This window comes from Lithobates pipiens, unplaced genomic scaffold (genome assembly GCF_037356315.1).
Source record: "Lithobates pipiens isolate NorthernLeopardFrog02 unplaced genomic scaffold, aLitPip1_a1.2 Scaffold_18, whole genome shotgun sequence".
NCBI lineage: Eukaryota > Metazoa > Chordata > Amphibia > Anura > Ranidae > Lithobates > Lithobates pipiens.
In genome coordinates this window covers 137,044,093-137,069,866 of record NW_027507758.1, presented here as the reverse complement: position 1 = coordinate 137,069,866, position 25,774 = coordinate 137,044,093, and the positions used below count along the sequence as shown (strand labels likewise).

The 25,774-nt window shown below is 40.7% G+C and overlaps 1 protein-coding gene across 1 annotated transcript in view; it reads right to left on the bottom strand.

Moving 5' to 3' along the window:
• Nucleotides 1-210: 210 nt before the first annotated feature.
• Nucleotides 211-25,774, bottom strand: part of IGF2R (insulin like growth factor 2 receptor) — a 211,975-nt gene continuing 186,411 nt past the window's right edge. Inside the window, exons 43-47 of the mRNA XM_077486170.1 lie at nt 22,641-22,822; nt 15,665-15,851; nt 13,170-13,328; nt 11,861-11,930; nt 211-5,306 (exon numbers count right to left, since the gene is read on the bottom strand). Of these exons, the coding sequence (XP_077342296.1) occupies nt 4,920-5,306; nt 11,861-11,930; nt 13,170-13,328; nt 15,665-15,851; nt 22,641-22,822 (985 nt within the window). The 3' untranslated portion in view covers nt 211-4,919. The remainder of the gene's footprint in view (nt 5,307-11,860; nt 11,931-13,169; nt 13,329-15,664; nt 15,852-22,640; nt 22,823-25,774) is intronic.

Sequence of the window (25,774 nt, the reverse complement as noted above, 5' to 3'; positions counted from 1 at the left end):
ACCTTCAGAGGTCCAGAGGAGTCCATCTTTTGAGGCAGGGCTGTTTTGGCCTTAAAAAGGGGACACCTTTAATATCAGGTGGGTGGTCATTTAATAAAATAATTACATTCATGTGGATCCTAAATGCCATCTCCAAAAACGTTCTATACTTTCTCTTTGGACCACAACTTATGAACATATGGTAAAGTTAGTGAAGAAAGCACACAGAGATTAACAGCAGAACGGTTTTGTTATAATTTTAATTCATTTGTTCAATACTTTTATATTACAAGTGGATCAAAAATGAAAAAGTCCTATTGTACCAAATCAACATAAATAAATCAATTAGAAGATACAAAACTGGGAAACAAATTAAAGTAACATGTACCGTTGGGTAAAGTTACACAACATTGAACGACAATTTTCTGGATGTTTAATTCAGCACTGTTATATGCAGTTTAGATACATTTCCCAAGATATATAAAAAAACAAAAACAAAAACAAAAAAAAAAAAAAAACACATTTGCACTGCTTCAGAGAACAATATATGTACCTTTTTGTGCCTGCTCAGCACCATTAACTTTAAATGCTGCAGTACCTGAACATGTGTGGAATTGTGATCTATAACTAGTAAAGGGCAGGCCACCAAAAAAAAAAAATGATACTTCATTTATGGAGATAGCGCACTATTATATCAGATAATGGTTCCTTGCATCTCTCTGGAAATTCAATGATGAGATTTCAGTGCTCAAGTTCCTAGTTCTGAACACATCCCAGGACCCTTACAAAAGCAGTCGCCTTTCCGTGCTGGGTGTTTATTTTACATGGAGAATGCAAAAAGGACAGTAGGAACACCAAAAACTCCAGGAAACCAAAATCAGATCTCATAGCTGGAGTCCCCAAGAGATAAGCTTGCAAGTGAGACTGCCCATCACACTCCATTTAAATAAAAAAAAATGTTTTGTGGGCTGACCTTTAAAATATATTTTTCAATAGGCTATACACTATTACTGGTTAGGGACAGATGAGAGCTTTTCAAGGCAGTGTTTTTTTTTTTTTTTTTTTTTTTAATTAGTAAAAAATTGCAGAGGGAAAAAAGTTACTGAACTGATGGACATAATTCCTACGTGGAAGTCAATGGAACAAATGCAAGATTATATTTAAAAGGAATTTAAAAAGCAACATGTTCGAATCAGAGCATTTATCATCACTGACTAGGAGTATGAAGCATTATCAGCTAAGAAACTATTTTTAGTATAAAGACAATCTATACTTGGCCCCTACAAGACAAAACTATCACAGGACCTAGGGTGTATCTTAATTAGCATATTTTAACTAAACTGCAGATTCCAAAAGAAAGAATACTTTTATGAGTTCAGCTGGTCATTATAGCCGCACTTTCCCAATTATATATGCTATAGCAAATTTTCGTTCCTGAGGTTATTTTTTTATCTTGATAACTGATATTTTCCCTTTCTGTATGAGGTTTACGTTTAACCTCTAATTTTTATTTATAATTTTTTTTTTACAAGATAAGGCCTCGTACATAGATGCTTCAGCTTGTAAAACAACATTATACACAGCAAGCTTTTACAAAGGATTGTCAAAGCTTTCAACCAGTATCATGCAACTCTCTGGAAGTTTATGGCGCAAAACTCAGCACCAACTGAAGGATCTTAAAGGGTATGCCGGCCCTCACTTAAAACAAGCTGTTTTGCAGGCTGTAGAAAGATTCAAGTGTAATTAAAGTTAGGTTTAAAACAAAACAAAAACAAACATGTCATACTTACCTGCTCTGTGCAATGGTTTTGCACAGAGCAGCCCTGATCCTCCTGTTCTGGGGGCAAACTGCTTGCTGTGGGGGCACTTGAGCAGGCTTGCTGTTGAGCCGCTGCTCTGCATGTCTATTCAGACAGGCCCTTCCCTCTTTTTCTCATTGGCTCACTGGCTGTGATTGACAGCAGCAGGAACCAATGGCTGCTGCCTGAGCCAATGAGGGAAACTCCTTGGAGAGCAGAGACTTTGGTGTGCATTGCTGGATCGCATCGGGGGTTAAGATAAGTATAAAGGGGAGGGGGCTTCCGCACAAAGCTTTTTTTTATCATGCTTAGAATGCAGGAAGGTAAAAAACCTCAAGCCTTCAGAAATACTTTCAGCACTGCTTGAAATTTGTTGAAAGCCTGCTGACAGCCAATGCTCTCAAACGTTTGCACCCATTTTCCAGATTCTGCAGCCCCTCACAATTTCTGTGACAGCATACCTGCTGTCACTATTTAAAGAGCTCGGGCGTGCGGGGCTCCACTCAAACAGCTGTGTCATTGATTCACAGATCCCTATGAATCAGCTAACAAGTACCGATAGCCTTTGTGGTTGTCGGCTTGTCAATTAACTACCAGGGCGCTGTTGAGCACTCTAGCGGTACATTGAGTCTTCATGTCTTTGTGAAACTGCCTGCCCATACAATGTACAGGCAGACAGCTTAAACTGACAGTCTGTAGAAGTCTTGCATGGCACCCGCGATCTGCTGATCGCGGATGTAATACTTTCCAAGATCCTACAAAAAAAAAAAAGTAAATGCATATTTTCTTACCTGCAAAAAAATAAAAAATATTTGTTTTTACATGTATTTATTTTAAAGTGAACCTATCCTTTAACCGGAGCTGGAAGTTGCTTTAAAGGCTTCAACAAACCTTCCTGAAAGTTTCAACAATGCTTTAAGACAAATGTGTACGTCAATATTTTTTCAAACACACTGAAGCCCATATGTACAAGGCCTTAAAGACTTAAATAACAGAAGTGCAGAAAGAGGTCTACAACCAATGCTTCATTTTTATTCACTCTAAAGCACTGGCTTTTAGATATCTATACACTTTTATAGGTAACAAAACCTGGATCTTCCTTACATTCACTGCATACAGATAAATATAACCAAGTAAAAACAAAACTTTTGGTGAAATATCTTGAATAATAAGATCAAGATGAATTGCTGTTCAAATCTTGAAAGAAAAAAATCCAACCGTTTAGCTCCAAGCAAACAATGTGCAGAAAACTTGAACAATCTGGGAATTCCAGAGCTTTAAACATAAAGAGTGTAATTACCAGAAAAAGCAAATTATGAAAAAAAATAAAAAAATCAGAAGAAAATCAGATGGCTAGACTGAACATTTATCCGATTTTCAAAATCTTTTCATCGAAAAAGTAATAACTGCAATCAGCATAAAAGCCATACTAGTAAACACTGATGCTCTCTCTCAGATGTATGAATTGTTAGAGGGGTTTGTACTTGGCCACCTTCTGATATCATCTACAGTCCTTGATGTTTCTTTTGTGGACACTATATAGGTGTCCATCATTCTAATATCACAGCACTATAATATCTGAATAGATCTGTTCTACTTACAATGAGACTACAGTTAAAGAGGGATTTCACTGTGGAAAAAATTAAAAGCCAGCAGCTACAAATACTGCAGCTGCTGACTTTTAATAAATGGACACTCACACGTCCCAGGGTCCAGCGATGCCGGCAGCCGAGGCCAATCAATCGCTCGGCTCTCGGCTGCTGCCCCCACCATTCTAGGTGAGGGAATCAGGAAGTGAAGCACTGCGGCTTCACTTCCCGGTTCCCTACTGCGCATGCGCGAGTCACGCAGCGCAATAGGAATGGTCCGCGCTGTCTCTGGGACCCGTGTGTGTCCCAGCAGACAGCGCGCTGGGACAGGAAGAGGCATAGACTCCCGTGGGAGTCTATGCCCAGAAGTCGGTGTCTTTGACAGGTATCTGCACCCCCCCTCCCCCCTGAAAGGTGCCAATTGTGACACCGGAGTGGGGGAGGGTTCCGATGAGCGGAAGTTCCACTTTAGGGTGGAACCCCGCTTTAAAATCAGACCTCGCACCTCTTAGAGATTGAGGAGGTTGAAGAGTAGCAGGATCACCTTTGGTTGTGAGAAGAGACCTCAAGCACGGAGTCCACACTTTGTTTTAAATTTTCTCCCTTCAAGCCCACCTAATAAAAATGTGCAAATTAAGGCTCCCTGTAGGGTTTCCATTTCAGACTACATAAATACATTGTGGCAGAACAAATGGACTGCAAAAACATCAATGCTTTTGCTTTTAAACTGTACAAAGGTTATACCACTTTAAATTAAATTATTTTTAATAGACATAGTTCAATACCTTCATTCTGTAATTGGATATCGTGCAAAGGACAGCAGCAACTTTAAGCATATTATAATATAAAAAAAGAAAAAAAAAGAAAATAAAAGAAAAGGAATTTCATAATTCTATACTGAATGCTTCAGTATGGAATCCAAAAAGATGATGTTATTAACACATTTAAATTATACTCTGGTTTCAAGACAAAAATTACAAGCATGTAGGAGTGCATTTCCTAAATCTAGATGAGATCTGTCCCCCTCCATTGAGTTCTGCAGTATGGCCCTGCCAGCAGGAATAACTTGCTGCTGTGGTAAGCCAACCTGAGTTGTAGTTCAAGTGAATAAATAGTAGTCAAACTTTGTTGATGTCATCCAGTGGCAGAGGATCCAACACACATAGATTTAACTTGTATCTTCAGTCTTTCATTGATTACAAAGAGTAATTTACATAATACAAGAAGATGCCAGCTCCCGTACTTAGAAAAAACAAAAATCCCAATGATTACATATATCGCATTTAGTGCAGGGGTACTCAAACGGTGCACAGAAAGCTTCCCTAAAAGTCTTCAGTGCAGAAAGGGTTAATCCACATCATTTGATTATCACTGTAAACTGAAGAGAAAGAAAAGATCCCTGTCTTCCCTAATATCTACATTTTATGCTCAACCCATTAAAGGTCAAAACAAAACAGGTTGAGTTATACGTATTTGGTTGCAGTAGCATTGTCCATTCAAACAATGTTATTTTAGGCACAGTTAGGAGGAGGGATTGAAATTGCAGCTGGCACTAAACGTTAAGCAAGTCCTCGTCACTGTCATCATGAAATGAGGCTACATTCAGCTTGTCCTCTTTATTCAGTTGGCCTGATCTCGGCTTTCTAGTCTTTTCTTGCCCTCCATTAAAAATTCCTATCAAGTTCTCGTCACTGTCAGAAGGATATGGGTTTAATGACGGTTTTTCACTACTCTTCTTGTTTCTTGCAGACTTTATTCTGACTTCTGGTACAGTCAGAACCTCATCTTCACTGTCAAGGTCATCCACATGCAAGGACGTAAATGCTCCGGCCTTCACGCTTCTGACATGGCCGTTCTCATGGTGTGGTTTTGCATGGCTTCCAGACACTTCTTCCATAAGCCACTCTGTTTCATTGTCCATTTCTTCTTCTGTATTGATCTGAATGATGTAACAAAATAAAAAGGAAAATAAAAAAATAAATAAAACACACATCCGTTATACTGATTACAGGAGAAACAAATACTAACCTCTTTGTGGACTATATCTGGATGATGCCTGCAGCCACAGGAATCATCCAAATATCTTTTTTTTTTTTTTTTTTAGTTACAGATTCCCTACAATGTTAAAGAAATCCTAGCAGCCGATTAGCCACTAAATAGCTTTTACAGACAATGGGAGGGAACGAGCCTTCCCTCCCGCTGCCCATCAGTGACCTCTCCTTGCCATGGGAAAACAAGAGATATGATCTGGTGGCGCCGTTGGGTTACCACGGAGCTGGACGGATGGTTCCCCGCCAACTCTATGACCCTTGGAGGCTGGAATTGGTGTCATGATGTTTTTTTCTTTTCTAGAAAGCAGAGATCCAGGTTTTCTTTTTTGATCTTATGCTTTCCAGGGTAGAGGAGATATCTGGGGTCCTATAGACACTAGATGTCTTCATAAAAAGGACTTGTCATGCCTTCTATCACAAGGGATGTTTAAATTTTTTAATAAATAATATAAAAATTGTATAAATAATAATTTAACACATAAGCAGGTCGTGCTCGCATATGTAAATGAGGTTTGCACCACACATCTGAGCTATCACCATGGACATTATAGTGAGAGCAATAATTCTAGCGCTAGACCTCCTCTAACTCTAAGCTGGTAACCTGTAAACAAAATTTGAAAGCATGGCCTATGGAGATTTTTAAATACCATAGTTTGGCACCATTCCACGAGTGTGCACAATTTTAAAACATGACATGCAAGGTATTTATTTAGATAGCGTAATATCTTTTATAACTTACTAAAAAATAGGCTATATATTGTGTTTTTAAGCATTAGAAATTAATTAACCACTTGGGACCCGCGCTATAGCCGAATGACGGCTACAGCACGGATCTCCTTTTACGGGACTACGTCTATTGACGTAGTCCCGTGCACGAGTGGCCTGCACGCCCCCTGAGGGGCATGCGCGCGGCGCGCTCTGTGATCGGCGAGTCTGAGACTCGCCTGATCACCGATCAGAGCAAGGGGTCGATCCCGACCCCTTATCACGTGATCAGCTGTCAGCCAATGACAGCTGATCATGTGATATAACGGAGCCGGTAATCGGCTATTATTCCTCCTCGCGCTGACAGCGCGAGGAGAAAAAAAAAAGCCGATCACCGGCGGCCGTGATCGGGACATTAGTCCCGATCACGGCCAGCCCTGCCAGTGCCCACCTGCCCCCTACCAGTGCCCACCTGCCCCCTCATCAATAAAGATGATAAAAAAAATAAGTGTCCCCCGTCAGTGCCACCCAGCAGTGCCCATAGTGCCACCCAGCAGTGCCCACAATCTGCCTCAAAGGTGCTGCACCCCAGTGCCACATATCCGTGCCCATCAGTGCCCCTTAGTGCCACCCATCTGTGCCCATCTTTGCCCATCGGTGCAGCCTATCAGTGCCCATCGGTGCAGCCTATCAGTGAGCACCAGTGCAGCCTATCAGTGAGCACCAGTGCAGCCTATCAGTGAGCACCAGTGCAGCCTATCAGTGAGCACCAGTGCAGCCTATCAGTGCCGCCTCATCAGCGCACTTCAATGAAGGAGAAAAATGACCTGTTTGCAAAATTTTATAACAAACTATTAAACATGATTTTTTTTTTTTTGCATCTTTTTTTGTTTGTTTAGCAAAAAATAAAACTCCCAGCTGTAATTAAATACCACCAAAAGAAAGCTCTATTTGTGGGGGAAAAAAATGATAAAAATTTCATTTGGGTACAGTGTTGTATGCCCACGCAATTGTCATTCAAAATGCATCAGCACTGAAAGATGAAAATTGGTCTGGGACTGAGGGGGGTTTAAGTGCCCAGTAAGCAAGTAGTTAAAGTATTTTTTCCAAACAAATCACGTTTAAAAAAAAAAAAACGCTGCGCAAAGACCGTGTGACAAATTGCAACAACCACCATTTTATTCTCTAGGGCAGTGTTAGCGAACCTTGGCTCTCCAGATGTTCTGGAACTACATTTCCCATGATGCTCATGTACTCTGAAGTGTAGTTGAGCATCGTGGGAAATGTAGTTCCAAAACATCTGGGGTGCCAAGGCTCGCCATCACTGATCTAGGGTCTCTGCTAAAAAAAACAAATATAATGTTTGGGGGTTCCGAGCAATTTTCTAGCAAGAAAATAGATTTTTACATGTAGGAGAGAAATGTCAGAATTGACCTGGGTGGGAACTGGTTAATGAACATTTAAAACTATAATCATCTACTCCATCGTATATATTTCTGTTTTGGACAGCTGAACTACTGTCTTGATTGTTCAATCATTTCTAAAGCCATACTTTAGTTTAAGACAGAGCTGAAAATATTTAGCAACCATGATAGGTTTTTTTATTGCAGCCTGTGACATTCACTCGCTTGTTTGACCTTGTAACCATTGTCACTAGGACTGAAATTTTTAAGTCGTCACTGGAAGAGTGAAAGTCTTTAAATAGGGACCCTTTAATGGTGCCAACTGTCAAAAGAGGAGACTATCCCTTTGCAGAGATTTCCTCTGGTTTCCCTTTGAGTCTTTGGGACAAGACGTGAAGGAAAACAGGACACTAGATGCTGCAAGAATAACACTATGACTGTATGCTAAAACCATGATCTTTATTCAGCTGTAATATGGACATTCTTCCTACTGACTTCAAATATCAGGGTCTGCTTTTTTTTTTTAAACTTTATTACTACCGTAGTTTCATTATTCATTCATGATCATTTATAATTCTCTAAAAAAGTTATTGCATGGGAGTTGTAACTGTATTCTATAAAATGTTCCCTCTATAAAAAGGTAAGAAAGAAATTGTTAGCTTTGGGTGTCAAATCTAGGTGAGTTTTTCTTACTTTAGATATTATTGTTTTAGATATACAACTTGTTGATCACGCTAATGCATAGTGAACTGTAGATAAAACTTTTAGCAGGGGTTCCGAAACCTAATAATTTTTAGGGGTCCCTTCAGTGCCCTTAGTAAAAATCTAGTATAGGCTCTCAAAGTAATGTAGCAATACATACAGTGCCTTGAAAAAGTATTCACACCCCTTGAAATTTTCCATATTTTGTCATGTCACAACCAAAAAACGTAAATGTATTTTGTTGGAATTTTATGCGATAGACCAACACAAAGTGGCACATAATTGTGAAGTGAAAAGAAAATGATAAATGGTTTTCCAAATTTTTTACAAATAAATATGTTTAAAGTGTGGCGTGCATTTGTATTCAGTCAATACCGTCTTTTACTGAAATTAAAGCTGCAAGTCTTTTTGGGTGTGTCTTTAACAGCTTTGCACATCTAGAGTGTGACATTTTTTCTCAATCTTCTTTTAAAAATAGCTCAAGCTCTGTCAAATTGGATGAACAGTGCCTGAATAGCAACTTTCAATTCTTGCCACAGATTCTCAATTGGATTTAGGCCTGGATTTTGACTGGGCCGTGCTAACACATGAATATGCTTTGATCTAAACCATTCCACTGTAGCACTGGCTGTATGTTTACGGTCGTTTCCCTGCTGGAAGGTGAACCTCCGACCCGTCTCAGGTCTTTTGCAGACTGTAACAGGTTTTCTTCTAAGACTGCCCTGTATTTGGCTCCATCCATCTTCCCATCAACTGACCAGCTTCTCTGTCCCTGCTGAAGAAAAGCATCCCCACAACATGATGTTGCCGCCACCATGTTTCACAGTGGGGATGGTGTATTCAGGGCGATGTGCAGTGTTTGTTTTCCACCACACATAGCGTTTTGCTTTGAGGCCAAAAAGTTAAATTTTGGTCTCATCTGACCAGAGCACCTTCTTCCACATAATTGCTGTGTCCCCACATGGCTTCTCACAAACTGAAAATGGACTTCTTATGGCTTTTAACAATTGCTTTCTTCTTGTAACTCTTCAATAAAGGCCAGATTTGTGGAGCGCACGACTAATAGTTGTCCTGTGGACAGATTCTCCAACCTGAGCTGTGGATCTGTGTAGCTCCTCCAGAGTTACCATGGGCCTCTTGGCTGCTTCTCTCATTAATGCTCTCCTTGCCCGACCTGTCCGTTTAGGTTGACGGCCATGTGTTTGTAGGTTTGCAGTTGTGCCATACTCTTACCATTTTTGGATGATGGATTGAACAGTGCTCTATGAGATGTTCAAAGCTTGATACATTTTTATTTTATATAACCTAACCCTGCTCTAAATTTCTCCACAACTTCCCTGACCTGTCTGGTGTGTTCCTTTGCCTTCATGATGCTGTTTGTTCATTAAGGTTCTCTAAAAAACCTCTGAGGACTTTACAGAACAGCTGTATTTATAGCAAGATTAAATTACACACAGATGGACTATTTACTAATTAGGTGACTTCTGAAGGCAATTGGTTTCAATAAGTGACTAGATTTTAGTTAGGGGTATCAGAGTAAAGGGGGCTGAATAGAAATGCACGCCACACTTTTTAGATATTTACTTGTAAAACATTTTGAAAACCATTTATCATTTTCCTTCCACTTCACAATTCTGTGTATGGTCTATCACATAAAATAAAATACAGTTATGTTTTTGGTTGTAACATGACAAAATGTGTAACTTTTCAAGGGATATGAATACCTTATCAAGGCACTGTAAATGCATGCAATCTTTACATTTGCAAATGTGAATTTTGCAAGATTACAAGCTGCATGAAGACATTAGCAATGCTCCTTAAATCCCCTCATACACACTACACTGTTTTGTAGGAAAAAAAATAAAAAAAAATAATATATATATATATATATATATATATATATATATATATATATATATATTTCATGATGGTCAGATGATCAGTCCATGTTCGACTATGGCTGAACATGTATTGTAATCATGAAGCTGCTTGAAGTTCTGCTCCAAGCTGAGGCCGAGTTGTCTCCCTACCAGTATTCAGATAATGGGAGCAGACATCAAAGTTCACTTATCCAGAAGCGTCAAGCTGTTCAATATAGGACACCGCTCTGATCGATCCAATAATGATGAAGTGTATTAAGATGTGTGGCCTCAGCCAGCACTGCTCCAGTCGTGCCCTGTGACGCATTTCCCCCATCCACTGGGGCTTGGTCACAGATACTTCCTCAGCATTGGGTCTGTCTGAGCAGCGTCCTATATTACTCAACATTTAATGCCACACATTTAGAAATACCTAGGTCTACATTTCCAATTCCTACACTTTAGTTGGTAAACTGCACCCAAAATGGAAAAGTGCACATCCCAAGTCTAGTCAAACGCCTGACTTTATGATCAAGAAAGTAACTTACTTTACCCATAAAAAAAATTTGTGCACGGTGAATTAAAGTATTTGACACTAAAATTAATAATACTGAAAAAAAAGGGCTCCCTGCAAAGAAGTTAGATCCTCACTTTTCCTGATGCAGGTGTTCTGCCAATAAAAATCCCCCTGGCGGATAACGAACCCCTTGCCACAGGTGCAGCGATTGCACAGTACGAACCACAATGAAGCCGGCAAAAATAGCCAAAGATGAAGAGCTGTGAGGCAGCTGTACATGGCGCCTGTGCAATGACGAATGCAAAACCTGCCCTTAATTTGTTTAAACACGCCCCGCAAAGACGTGTAGTTTATTGTTAAAATCACCCCTAAATTATCAGCTCTGCCCATCAATTTAAAATTCGCCCTCTTCTGTAGCCATCCGCCGCTTACACGATATAACAGCTATACACCTGCTCCTGGCAGAGTAGCACGAGCATCGGGAGCATACGGCAGCGTCTGGCACAATGTCGTGGTCATTGCGAAGGCGCCATGTACAGCTGACTCACAGCTGTTTATCTTCGGCTATTTTTGGCGGCTCCGTTGTGGTTCGTACTGTGCAAGTGCTTATCCGCTGGGGGACCTTTTTCGTCAGGACACCGGCACCACTGATGTCTGCAACAGAAAGAATATATCTTCAGACACCAAGACTCCTGGCAGTGTTAGATGCCTTATTCCCTGATGCTTTCAGTGGTTCCATCTGCTAGCCTCTACATCAAGGATATGCAATTAGCGGACCTCAAGCTGTTGCAAAACTACAAGTCCCTTCATGCCTCTGCCTCTGGGCGTCATGCTTGTGGCTGTCAGAGTCTTGCTATCTCTCATGGGACTTGTAGTTCTGCAACAGCTGGAGGTCTGCTACATGCATGGAGGAACCACAAGTAACAGCAGGGAGATCAGAAATAAGACACCACCAGAAGTGTCTGTTTCTGAAGTCTTAAAGTAGTGATTTCTCTTTATTTAAGCGGTGTTTGGCAGTGTGGGAAGCAGGAGAGGCATTCAACATTTTTTGTAGGTAGTGCTTTATTTTAGGCATTAGTTTTAGCAAAAGGTCACTTTAATTTTACTTAAAAGGCTTTTGTCGAGCTTGCATTTTTAACATGCAAAAAAAATCTGAACCTACAGCAACCCACATTTAGCTTTCAGAATCATGAAATCTAGTTCAGTGCTGTCTTATCAAGTGTAGTATGCCTGAATGTTATAAGATCCAAGCTTACCTTTGTGTATTTGTACGACACATTGGAACTCCTTCTACAGCAGTTGGTTAGTTTGTACATCACAGTTTCCCTAAAAATAAACCCAAAAGAATTAAAATGTATAATATTTTCTAGACACACTAACTTGCTACCACTTACATTTTAAATAGTGGTGAGTTAGTTACTACATTAAATTGGTAGTATAGTATGGTAAGGAACTTAGGGGCTTAGCAGCAGCAGTATGCTAGCATACAGGACTTGCACTGTTTGCCCATCCCTTTCTGACTCTTCTGCCATTCAAACTGGTAGTAGAATTGCCCCACAATGCAATATGTTCTGTGAATGAAGGAGGAGAGAATGAATATCAGGATCTCTCCTACCCATTCACAGAACATGTAGTATTGCGAGACAAATAATAGTACAAGTTCTGTTAATAAGGGAGGTGCCAACAAACCAATCCAAAAAAAAAAAAAAGTGTCATTCATGTACCTGTGCCACAGGAGAATAGATGAACCTTATTAACAGAAAATGTCCCTCACATCCCCACCTGGTGATATGCAAGGCAGGACAAGTGCTACATGCCACATCTCAAAAGGTAGCCACACCGATTAAAAAGGAACACACTGTGAGTAAAACATTTTATAGGACATCTGTTATTAGGATTTGATCCTTTAACAAGTATTCCACATAAATGAAATTAAAAAAAAGCTGCTCCAGGTGAATAAGTCTCTGGTTAATCCCCACACACACTAGTCAGGTGCTAGCCCAGCTCGCATTATGATGTTTAATATAAGGAAATAATTCCGGATGGCTGCACTTCCAAAATTCCTTTTATGGAAGCTTCATGTGACAAGTGGTTGACAGATGGAGCAGGGGACAAAGAGGTAGATGCGTTTCACACAAATGTTAGAGCTTAGTCATTACTAAGCGCTAACATTTGTGCAAAACGAGTTTCCTCTTTGTTCCCAGCTCCGTCAATCCCTTTTCATATGAAGCCTCAATAAAAGGATTTTTGGAAGTGCAGCCATCCAGAATCATTTTTGAAGTAGTCCACATACTCTTGTGTTAAAGGCTGCGTTCTTTAGAACATGTTACACCTGTATATAGAGTAACATATTCCAGCCCCCCTCACCACCTACTTACCCTGCTAAGTCGCCTATCTCCAGCAATGCAAGGTCTACACCCCATCTTCCACCCATGCTTTCAGGTTCGGAAGTCTTCAGCTGGCTACCATGCACAGCTGCACCAGATTTTGTGCTTCAGGTTTAGTAAATCAACCCCAGTTTGTTTTCAGAAATTAGGATATAACTTTTCCTTAAAAGTAACTTACCTTCTCTCTTTTTTGTACAACAGCAACACCACCAGACAAATGACAAGGATCACTAAAAGAATACTAAGAATAGCTCCCACAGCTTGGCTTCTGCCAGACAGGCCCTGGTATTGATTCTGATGGTCTCCGTCGTCTGTAGTACTTCCAGCACTGTCAGGCCTGCCAAAAAAAAATGCAGCAACAGTAATAAAAGCTAAATCCAAAAATACAAGATTGTCTGCTATATTTTGCAGAGAGTTAAGAATGATTACGAAAAAACTAACTATTATTTAAGGAAATGAAATACAAAAAAAGGAAGGAAACACTCTCCTCGCCTATTTAAGCAATTTTAGCAGAAGACTCAGTGTATATTAAGGCACTTACACATACACATTTCACTTAGCAGCAGCAGTCAACTTCAAACATGCAAACTGCAACAGAAACTGTTAAAGCTAAACTGGCAGATAAAAGGCACAAATGAATGCAGATCTGCCTAAAGCAGTATTACAGACAAAAATAACTAGATAAACATGAATTAAAAATAAAACTTGCTGCTTCTACTCACACTTTAGCCCTACTGTACACAGACTGCAAGAAGCTGATATCATGCCAAATTCAGATATCTACAGTACCGTATATACTCGAGTATAGGCCGACCCGAATATAAGCCGAGGCCCCCAATTTACCCCCAAAAAACTGGAAAACTTATTGACTCGTGTATAAGCCAAGGGTGAGACATGGCTGTCCATCCCTGTGTGTCCGTCCATCCCTGTGTGTGTGTCCGTCCATCCATCCCTGTGTGTGTGTCCATCCATCCATCCCTGTGTGTGTGTCCGTCCATCCATCCCTGTGTGTGTATCCATCCATCCCTGTGTGTGTGTGTGTGTGTGTGTGTGTGTGTATCCATCCATCCATCCCTGTGTGTGTGTGTGTGTATCCATCCATCCATCCCTGTGTGTGTGTGTGTGTATCCATCCATCCGTGTGTGTGTGTGTGTGTGTGTGTGTGTGTGTGTGTGTGTGTGTGTGTGTGTGTGTGTGTGTGTGTGTCCGTGCAGCCTTGTGTGTGTGTGTCCAGCCTACCTGTGTCCCAAGCCTCCGTCCCGAGCCTCCTCTGTCCCGAGCCTCCTCTGTCCCGAGCCTCCTCTGTCCCGAGCCTCCTCTGTCCCGAGCCTCCTCTGTCCCGAGCCTCCTCTGTCCCGTGCCTCCTCTGTCCCGTGCCTCCTCTGTCCCGTGCCTCCTCTGTCCCGTGCCTCCTCTGTCCCGTGCCTCCTCTGTCCCGTGCCTCCTCTGTCCCGTGCCTCCTCTGTCCCGTGCCTCCTCTGTCCCGTGCCTCCTCCGTCCCGTGCCTCCTCCGTCCCGTGCCTCCTCCGTCCCGTGCCTCCTCCGTCCCGTGCCTCCTCCGTCCCGTGCCTCCTCCGTCCCGTGGCTCCTCCGTCCCGTGGCTCCTCCGTCCCGTGGCTCCTCCGTCCCGTGTCGTGCCGATGGATCGCCGCTCCAGGATCGCCGCTCTTCTCGGCGGCCATTCTACAATTCAAAAGCCGCGCCTCCTTCTCCGCCTGTGATAGGCGGAACACTCAATTTCCCAGCAGCCTGTGTTCCGCCTATCACGGACATCCTCTCATACTCGTCCGTAGTATGAGAATGAACGGATGTCCGTGATAGGCGGAACACTGACTGCTGGGAAATTCAGTGTTCCGCCTATCACAGGCGGAGGCGGAGAAGGAGGCGCGGCTTTTGAATTTTAATGTCCGCCGTCTGTCTGCTCGATACGCTGATCGAGCAGTCAGACAGCGGTGACTCGAGTATAAGCCGAGGGGGCACTTTCAGCCTCAAAAAAGAGGCTGAAAATCTCGGCTTATACTCGAGTATATACGGTACTTGCATTAAGGACATACATGTAATGATTCATTCATGATTTTATAGCTGCATTCATTTGTATCTTTTATAGCTACCTAGACTCCAGCTTTAAAGGCTATATTTTATAAATACATTTTCAAAGCATTAAAAATGCTGTTTATTGGATAATGAATCAAGATCCATAATCAATTCTTTTTTTAACCCTTTACATTTGCAAATAATACAGATAGCTCTTTAAATCGTTTTTTTCCAAAATCAGATTGTTTTAACCTTTACCTGAGAAGTTGCTTGTCGATGGTATTTTTTAAATGCAATTCAATTTTTTAAATGCCAATCAATTTTTTTAAATTCCAATGGCACATTTTCTCAGTTGAAACATTTGACACGTTTTCTATTTTCTATTGCGACTAAAATATTGGTTTATGAGATTTGCAAATCAGTGCATTTTGTCTTTATGTAGATTTTAAACAGCATCCCAATTTTTGGGGAATTTGGGTATAGTACAACCTAAAGTTTAATGGTACCAGCCTTTTGAAATGGGAAAACCTGTAAAATCCTGTATTTACATACACACGTCATTCCACAACAATAATAAACTACTCATTTTAGAGACACTCTAAATATCAAACATATATGATTAGTAAAACCTGAACTTACACCAGTGGACAGATGGCAGCTGTGTACCAAGAGAATAAATACTGACAGTCGGCGGTCTCGTGTAGGAATTCTGGTGTCCCTTCCCCTTCAGTTTGGCCACAGTAGAAGAATATAGTGGAAGTGGCATTTTTTTGGGGATCTTTACCACATATTGAGTTGGAAGAGAAAACGGCTTCTAAACTATCATCTGTGAAAAACAAAACAAAAAATGCAATCAATGGCACTGATAAGGATCTACGCGATGATATATTACCCAAAATGTAAAAACATTTTAAACATTTGTGTGTAACAAATCAGAAGGGTTTATTTCCCCTTTTAAAAAGAACAGTGTTCTTAAAATCATGTTTTTTTAAGCCTCCTGCACACAGGATGTCAAAAACACCACTTTAACAGGTGTTTTTTTCTTTTGCCTCTAAATGTCCCTCTGTGTTAGCCTACTCACAACATAGATAGGCATTCACACTCATTTAGAGGCAGGAGCATTTAAAGGCAGAAAAAAACCCATCACTTGTGTGTTCAGAAAAGGAGTGTTTGGGCAGAAAAAACAACAAACCACACATTAACACTAGATGCACGTTCACACACATTTATACATTCTAATGGCCAGCAAAAATCTATATTTTGGCCAACAGAATACATTAAACACCAAACTCTATTCATGAGACCTTTTTACCTTTAAGGGTATGAATATAGGAGCTATCAATATTATATATATATATATATATATATATATATATATATATATATATATATTTTATAGAGCTGCACAATTAATCTTTAAAAAATCGTGATCTCGATTCAACGCCTCTGACATCTCTATTACAGAGTTTGCCAATTCTTTCATATAACAAGTGGAGAGACTTCTCTGCTCACTCAGCTGTCAAAAGAAAACATCTGGGCAGTCTGCCAAGTTTTTAAAATTAAACATTGTAACCAACTTCCTCCTTAGATCAAAGGGATAAACTTCTGTGTGTAAAGAAAAAAATCCAGGCAGTCTGCCAAGTTTTTAAACAAGTGTGAATGCAGGAAGTTTAACCACTTAAAGCAGGGGTGTCCAAACTTTTTTCAAAGAGGGCCGGATTTGATGAAGTGAACATGCGTGAGGGCCGACCATTTTGCTTGACATTCTTTGAACCGTTAAAATTCGGTCTAAGTGTGTTCGTTCGAGCTCTAATACACTGCCCAACAAGAATTCTCTTGCCTTTGTGGCCCCCACCATAGCCAGGAATGCACCATCATAGCCCAGAAAACAGCACCATTGCCAGGAACGCAGCACCATTGCCAGGAATGCACTGACGAGCACCAAAGGAGAATCTCCTATTTACACGGCGGCCTCTTTAACAGAAATTCCCGCCTCCTTTGATGGACAGAACAATCGTCCAATGGCACCGCCGGAGACGGGACTTCCTATTACAGAGGCGGCCCGTAAACCGGAAATTCTCCTGTGTACGGCACTCGGTCCTGCCTCCTTCCTGTCCTTTCCGAAGCATATACATCTTTTGTGGCCCGGCGCTGGGAGATCGTCGGGGGCCACAAAAGTAACCAGACGAGCCGTTCAAAACCGGGCCGTGGGCCGGACTTTGGACATACCTGGTCTAAATCTGTTTCTGACACTTGTTTAAGGTAAAATCAATATTTTTTTGCTAGAAAATTAGTTGGAACTCCCAAACATTATATATATTTTAGCAGAGACCCTAAGGAATAAAATTTCAATTGCTGCAATATTTTGTTACACTATTTGCCCAGCAGGCTTTCAAACGCAATTTTTTGGGAAAAAATACACTTCAATTAATAAAAAAACACAGTAAGGTTTGCCCAATTTTTTTGTTTTAATGGGAAAGATGATGTTAAGCTGCGAGAATCATGAGAGAATCGTGATCTATCTTTTAAGCAAAAAAAAAATAAAAAATTGCGATTCTCATTTTAGCCAGAATCATGCAGCTCTAATATTATAGAGAACCTGCACTCAGGTGATCTCATCTTTGAATCAAGTGAAAGCTGCTCAAGTATAATTTAACAGCAATATTGTAAAAGTTTAACACTGTTGCCCCTGAATAAGCTACAAACATAGCAGTGAAACATGTTGGATTTTTGTATTTTCATGGGGTTTTAGCTTGAAATGAAAAGAATTATATAAGAGGGAAGTAAAGATGAAAATGAGAAAGATTGTAAACTACTAGCTAAAACTGGGCAAGTGTTTAAAAATAAGAATAAAGAGGAAATAAAGGAAAATGCATAAAGTTTGAATTGAAGACTAGATGCAAAAAAAAAAAAAAAATCTGGTATTTTTAGAAAGATCACTTGGAAAAGTAGAAGACCGAGATATCGAAATTTTTGGGGTCTTCTAAATTGTTAATAAGGGCGCAAAGTAAAAACACACGATGAACACAGAGTTTTTATTTAAGGATTTTATTGAGATATTTATTAAGAGTTAAGTATTATAAATTCTGATCAGGATACAGATACAAATGCAAGTGTGTGTGTGTGTGTGTGTGTGTGTGTGTGTGTGTGTGTGTGTGTGTGTGTGTGTGTGTGTGTGTGTGTGTCCAGCCATTACATAAAAAATTAATAATTAATACCCAGAGTACAGAACGAAAAGATGTTAAAAAGTAAAATCTCCTTAGTTAATTTTAAACTCCAGCAAAGCTAGAAAACAGGAGTTATGACTAAGCATGAAATCCTTTTCTGGAAGTTCATTAGGGGCACAGGATCAGAAAAAATTACTGGAAAGAGATTCCATCTGGAACTTTTTTTTTTTTTTCAACTGAATGAAAGCATTCAGTGCTCTCTATTCCATTATGAGGCAAATGCTCACTTTAAAGCATAAGTTCACCTTTTATAAAAGATCCCAAGTTCACAGTCACAGGGGAAAAACTGGTGGAACATGTAACGTTCCCATAGGTGAAATTTTCCTTTACCCTAGGTTCACATCTATGCAGCTGTTAAGGAGTGGGCTGGGAAACCGGGTGTTGCGTCCTTAACTGATAAGTCAATAGATGTCAGCGTACAAGAATTGCCAGCAATATAAAAACGAAATAAATAAATATATATTGGGGGAAAAAAAATGGTGTCCCCCCCCCCCCCCCCCCCCAAATCCATACCAGGCCCTTATCCAAGCATGCAGCATGTCAGGAAAGGGAGAAAACAAGTGAGCGGGAAGGGCGGGGGGGGTTGGCCTCTACCCATTCACCAAAAAATTGTGTCTTATGGATTGGTGCACTTGTCATTTAACTCCCCCCCCCTTTTCTGACCTTCTGTGTTGCATGCTCGAATAATAGTCTGGTATGAATTTGGGGGGCCTACGCCATTTTTTTTTATAGCATCCCCCCCCCCCCCCCCAACTACAAACCCTCAAAATCCATACCAGACCCGAAGGGCCTGGTATAGATTGGGGGGCTGGGAACCATACGCCATTTTTATTGCTGCCAATTCTTGTTTTCACAACCCCGCTGACAAGTTTTGTTCTTTATTTTTACTTTTAATACGTTGTAAGATGTTGTTAGTTTACGTCACAGTTATCAGCAGAAACTGGTTAAAAAAAAAAAGCTATTTGTACTGATGAATATATTACATTCAGTTATGGGAAAAGACTTCTAGATGGAAATAATATACTGACATATGCAACTATTTAAAAAAAAAAAATGCATAGGTGTGAACCTAGAATAAAAGAGGATCTTCACCCTGTAAACAAAAACGTAAAAATCAGCAACTACAAATTCTGTACCTGCTGACTTTAAAAAAAAAAAACATCAAACTTCCACTCAGAGTCCAACAGCGATCTGACCAGGAACGGGAGCAGGTATCTGTTAAAATCAGCTCCTGCTCCCCCTCAAAAATAAAATAAAACTTAACCTTTTAGGTGAAGTTCTGCTTTAAGTTCAGGAACTGTGAACAGGTTTGAGGAGAAAACTTAAAACTTCCAGTGACATAGCTAATTAAACTTCTAGGAAGCACCATAGAGGCGTTTTCCCATCAAATTACATACGCAAGTGTTTTTTGCACTGCCGTTCAGCAGACCAATATTTAAGCCTGTAAGCCTTAATTTACCCTGTACACAGTGCACTCGGTATATTGCACACTCCTGAAAGCTGTACTCTGTATATTGTACACCCCTGAACTCTGTAATTATATTATATATATATATATATATATATATAGCGCACCCCTGAATGCCGCAATCTCTACATTGGCGCACTCCTGAACTCTGCACTCCTAAATACTAAACTCCGTACATTGTGCACTTCTTGGCAAATACACCAAGGTGATAAATAACCAAGCCATACTAAAATCTAACTAATAGAAGTAGGTAGCTACAGCAAGGAAAAAAAAATGGCAAAAAAAAAATAAAAAATGTATTGCTGTGTACAACAAACTGAATAAAATATTAAAGCAATTGTTAATCTCCCACCAAAAACATTTAATAAAAATAAAATATATGGATCCTGCTTCTTTAACCACTTCAGCCCCGGAACAATTTACCCCCTTCCTGACCAGGCCATTTTTTGCGATACGGCACTGCGTCGCTTAGTGCTTTGATTGACAATTGCGTGGTTGTGCAACATAGTACCCAAACAAAATTTATGTCCTTTTTTTCCCCCATAAATAGAGCTTTCTTTTGGCGGTATTTAATCACCTCTGCAGTTTTTATTTTTTGCGCGATAAACAAAAATGACCCCCAATTTTGAAAAAAAAAATTATATATATATATATATATATATATATATATATATATATATATATATATATATATATATATATATATATATATATATATTTTTTTTTTTTTACTTTTTCTATAATAAATATCCCGATTTAACCACTTCCCTACCCACCCATTGTCATATGACGTCAACAGATGGGATCTCCCATCCTATGCAGGCGTCATATGACGCCCTCAGCTTCCTGGCGGTATAGGAGGCGCGTGCCGCATCACGAGGAGCTGATACGCGTGCCCGGCAACCACGATGGCTGCCGGGCGATCGCTCATTACAGAGCAGGTCCACGTCCTGTCAGGGGTGAGGAGACAGATCGTGTGTTCACATTAAGTATGAACACCGACTGGCCTCCTCCTCCTCAGGGAAGGAGTTATCAGTGCATATTTATAGCAATGATCATTGTATAACTGTCAGTGGTCCCAAAATTGTGTCAAAAGTGTCTGATCTGTCCGACGTAATGTCACAGTCACAATAAAAATTGCACATTGCCGCCATTACTAGAAAAAAAAAGAAAAAAATGCATAAAACTATCCCCTATTTTGTAGGCGCTATAACTTTTGCACAAACCAATCAATATACGCTTATTGCGTTTTTGTTTTACTAAAAATATGTAGAATATTTTATGGCCTAAATTGAGGGAAAAAAATATATATTTTTCAAAATTGGGATATTTATTATAGCAAAAAGTTAAAAATATTGCATTTTTTTTCCAACTTGTTGCTCTTCTTTTGTTTATAGCGCAAAAAATAAAAACCGCAGAGGTGATCAAATACCACCAAAAGAAAGCTCTATTTGTGGAGAGAAAAAAAAATGATAAAAATTTCATTTGGGTACAGTGTTGCACAACCGTGCAATTATCATTCAAAATGTTACAGCGCTGAAAACTGGCCTGGGCAGGAAGGTGAAAATTCTCTGTATTGAAGTGGTAAAAAAAAAAAAAAAATCCTCAGTTTAGGCCGATATGTAATCATCTACATATTTTTGGTAAAAAAAAAAAAAATGCAATAAGCATAGATCGATTGGTTTGTGCAAAAGTTATAGCGCCTACAATATAGGTTATTGATTTATGGCATTTTTATTTATTTTATTTAGTAATAGCGATGATCTGCGATTATCAGGACTGGACATCGTGGAGGACAGATCGGACACTTTTTTGAAACTATTGACATTTATACAGCGATCAGTGCTTTAACTAGTCATTGTATAAATGTCACTGGTAGGGAAGGGGTTAACACTAGGGGGGGCGATCAAGGGGTTAAATGTGTTCCCTCACTGTGTTCTAACTGGGGGGGGGGGGGGCAGGAGACTGATCAGTGTTCCTATATACTAGTGACACAATTCCCCCTGCTGGGCCCACGCATTGGCTCATCAGTGACACGGCCCCTGTACCCCATCCAGCCACAGCGATTCGTGCAGGGGAGTCTTTCTGCCATTGTTGGATGGTGGCAGAAAGGCTCCCCTGCACAAATTGCTGCGGCTGGATGGGGTACAGGGGGCGCGCGCCCGCCACGTCATGTGGTTAAAGCATTTTATACAGCAAAGTGCTTGTGCTGCGTAATTTGGACCCCTTTAACACCTATAAAAAATAAAAAAAATAAAAAAAAAACCTGGCCGATTCTGCCAGGTTCTCTCCTGCCTATGTAAACAGACCACTATAATCATGGCTGCTGAGCCCTGACATCGTGGTCTGTTTACGTGTCTCTGTCATCTGCAGTCTGCTCTCCTGTGTCTGTCTCCTCTGCCTGTCACCTAGTGACAGTGCCACCCCATCAATCTCCTGCTGCAGGAATAATATATTGGCATACTATCCATTTGTTTCCTAATACAGTGCCTCACTGTGTTTTATGAAAAAAATAATCCTCCTATACTGTATCTCATGACGGCTTCCAGTGAGCACGTGAACAGCCATGTCTCCTCTCTCATCGCGGCCTGCTGACGTCTGCGGGGAAATTTCAGCCCTGCCCGCTGCCTCTGTCAGACGGGCAGAGAGGATACACGGCTGGTTACATGAGTGCTGGGAGCCGCCATGAAATATAGTATAGGAGGAATTCTTTTTTTAAGAAAACACAGAAAGCGGGGCACTGTATTAGGAGACAAAACGGTTAACAACAACTTTAAAGCAATAATTTTGAACATATTGTGCTGCCTTCAAAATACATACTTTGAGCATATCTTTTTAAGAGTAGCAGAAAATTAGTAAGAAGCCACAATATGTAATTTTTATTTTTTAGTAAAATGGTAAATAATAAAAATAAACTTACCATCGATATAATACTTGGTTTTCATAGGAGAACCGACTGCTCTTGTGAATGGATCATTTGTCTTTACTTGGCATATGCTGGCTCCATTACAGTTCTGATGGGCAGAGTTTACTCTACCAGAAAGTTGAATTTCATACATATACTTATCTGTCCCTCTTACATCCCCACTGGCACTGTAATATCTGCAGACAGTTAAAATGGCTGAGTTTAATATAACAAATAATTAATACAGAAGAAAAAACAGGATTTTTAAAACAGCTTACCTGTAAAATCCTTTTCTTTGAAGTACATCAGGTGACACAGAGCTATTGTAGTTACTATGTGGGTTAATAGGCCACCTTTAGGTGATGGACACTGGCACGCCCGAAGACCAGAAGTGCACTCCCTATATAACCCCTCTCACTACTGGGAGTACCTCAGTTTTGTAGCCAAGCAATACAAGTGTATACCAAAGAAGGGAGGGACCTCTGTGTCCCTGATGTACTTCAAAGAAAAGGATTTTACAGGCAAGTTATTTTAAAAATCCTGTTTTCTTCTCATACATCAGGGGACACAGATCCATAGTAGTTACTATGTGGGATGTCACATCGCAATGGCAACTGAAGGAAGGGAGACAACAAAAAAAGTAGGGCAAGAGAGGCTAGAGGACTCATACTGCAGCACACTACGCCCAAGGACAATATCCTCATGATCTTTAACATCGATTTGATAGAATCTGGTAAATGTATGAACTGAAGACCAATTTACGGCCTTGCAGATCTGAACCATAGAGGTCTGATGCACCGCCCAAGAGGCACTAACCGCCCTGGTAGAGTGTGCTTTAACATGAAAAGGACACATTTTTTTCCTTAGACCATAAGCTTGAACAATCACTTGACAAATCCATTTGGAAATAGTAGATTTTGATGCTGCCTGTCCCCTTTTTGGAGCTTCTAGCAGTACAAACAAAACATCTGTTTTGCGAACCTGAGTGGTCGCCTTTAAATAGACTCTGGTCACTCTTACTACATCAAGGGAATGTAGTGCCTTCTCTTCCCTAAATCGTGGCTTTGTGAACAAGGAAGGTAGAATAATAATAATTAAATAATATCCTGGTTTAAATAAAAACCTGTCACCACCTTTGGCAGGATGAGGATGCAAAACAACCTTATTCTTATGAATGATCAAATATGGCTATTTACAAGACAGAGCCGCTAGTACTCTTCTAACAGAAGAAATGGCAACCAAAAAGATTTTCCTTGTCAAAAGAACCAAGGGAATTTCCCGTAAAGGCTCAAAAGTCTGATTCTGTGAAGCCGATAAGACTAAATTCAAAACCCAAGGATTTAGAGGTGCCCTGATAGGGGGATTGATCTGCGTTACCCCCCGAATAAAACTACACACCAGAGAGTGAGAAGCAAGAGGCCATTGAAAAAACACTGACAAGGCCGAGACCTGGCCCTTGATAGTACTCAAGGCCAGATTAATTTCCAATCCCATTTGCAGGAATTCAAGGATCCTACCTATGACATACTTCCTGGGGTGCCACCCCTGGATCCACACCAGGAAACATATGCCTTTCAGACTCTGTAGTAAATGACTCCGGAGGCCAGCTTCCTGGCATTAACCAAAGTAGACACTACTGAAGGGGATAACCCACGGTCCTTTAGAATGTGGGTTTCAATAGCCAAACCATTAAATTTAGCATCTGTAAGGTAGGATGGAATACCGGACCTTGCACGAGAAGGTCTGGCCATAATGTCAGGGTCCAAGGGACTCCTACCGCCAACTTTATGATCTCGGCAAACCAAGATGATCTGGGCCATGCTGGAGCCACCAGAATCAACTCCTTTTATTCCTGCTTGATAATATCCAACCCAGAGAGATTCCAGGTAGTTTACAGCTGCGATTAAACTTTGGTTTAGACCAGAGACTGAATGATCTACTAAAAGTAGATCATCTAAATAGGCTAGGATAGTTATGCCCTGAGCCCTTAATCTGGCTAAAGGAGGTGTCAGAATTTTTGAGAACACCCGCGGTGCAGTGACTAGACCAAATGGCAGAGCCATAAACTGAAAATGATGATTTTTTTATCTCGAAGCGTCGAAATTTCTAATGAGCAGGAAATATCGGCACATGGATATATGCATCCTTGATATCGATTGATGCCAAAAACTCCCTTCCTTGCAAAATGGAAACAACCGATGGGATTGATTCCATGCGCAAGGACTGGATATTTAAGTGCCGATTCAGATCTTTGAGATCTAGAATGGGTCTTACCTCTCCGTTTAGTTTTGGAACCGTAAAAAGGTTGAATAAAACCCTGAGCCCTCTTCCTCTGATATCACCAGTTGGGATAAGAGATGATCCAGAGCTAGAAAGAGAGACTTCCTTTTTCTCTGGATCCCTGGGAACATTTGATCGTAGAAAACGAGGAAATTCCCGGAACTCTAGTTTGTAACCTAGAGAAACTGAGGAAGCCACCCATCTGTGTTGACCTTGTTCCTGCCAGATCTTTGAAAATTGCAGAAGCCTTCCCCCCAACCGAGCGAGCAGGGGCGCCCCTTCATAAGGAGGCTTTAGCATTCTGTCTTGCGGGCTTTCTGCCCCAAGACCTCTTTTGGCCCTGGTGCTGCCCTTGGGCTCTTCCTCTTGAACCTGACGGTGGAGGCCGTCAAGACTGCCTATAGGTTGATGCCCCTGGCACAGGTGAGGAAGCACGCTTAAAAAGGAGAAATGTTTAAATGTTCTTCTTTACTGGTAAAAGAGCTTTTCACATTAGAGATTCTTTGGATGCATTTATCTAGATCGTCCCCAAATAGCTGTTCACCGTCAAAGGGGAAACTGGTCAAAAGTTTTTTACACAGGGCTTCGGCTGACCAATTCTTCAGCCACAGGACTCTGTGAGAATGCACTAGTCCTAGCATAAGCCATAAGGCTTGGATGATAGAACCTTTCATATCATTTACTGTGACACATAATGCATCTGATACGCCAGCCCATTGCTGGGCCTGCTGATCAGGAAGAATCTCAAGTATCTCCACAAACTGTTCCTTAATGGACTGAGATACACCAATTGACACAAGAACCGGCTGAGCTACTGAACTCGCTAGAGACAAGTTTTTAACCACTTCAGGACCGCCGTATTGCCAATG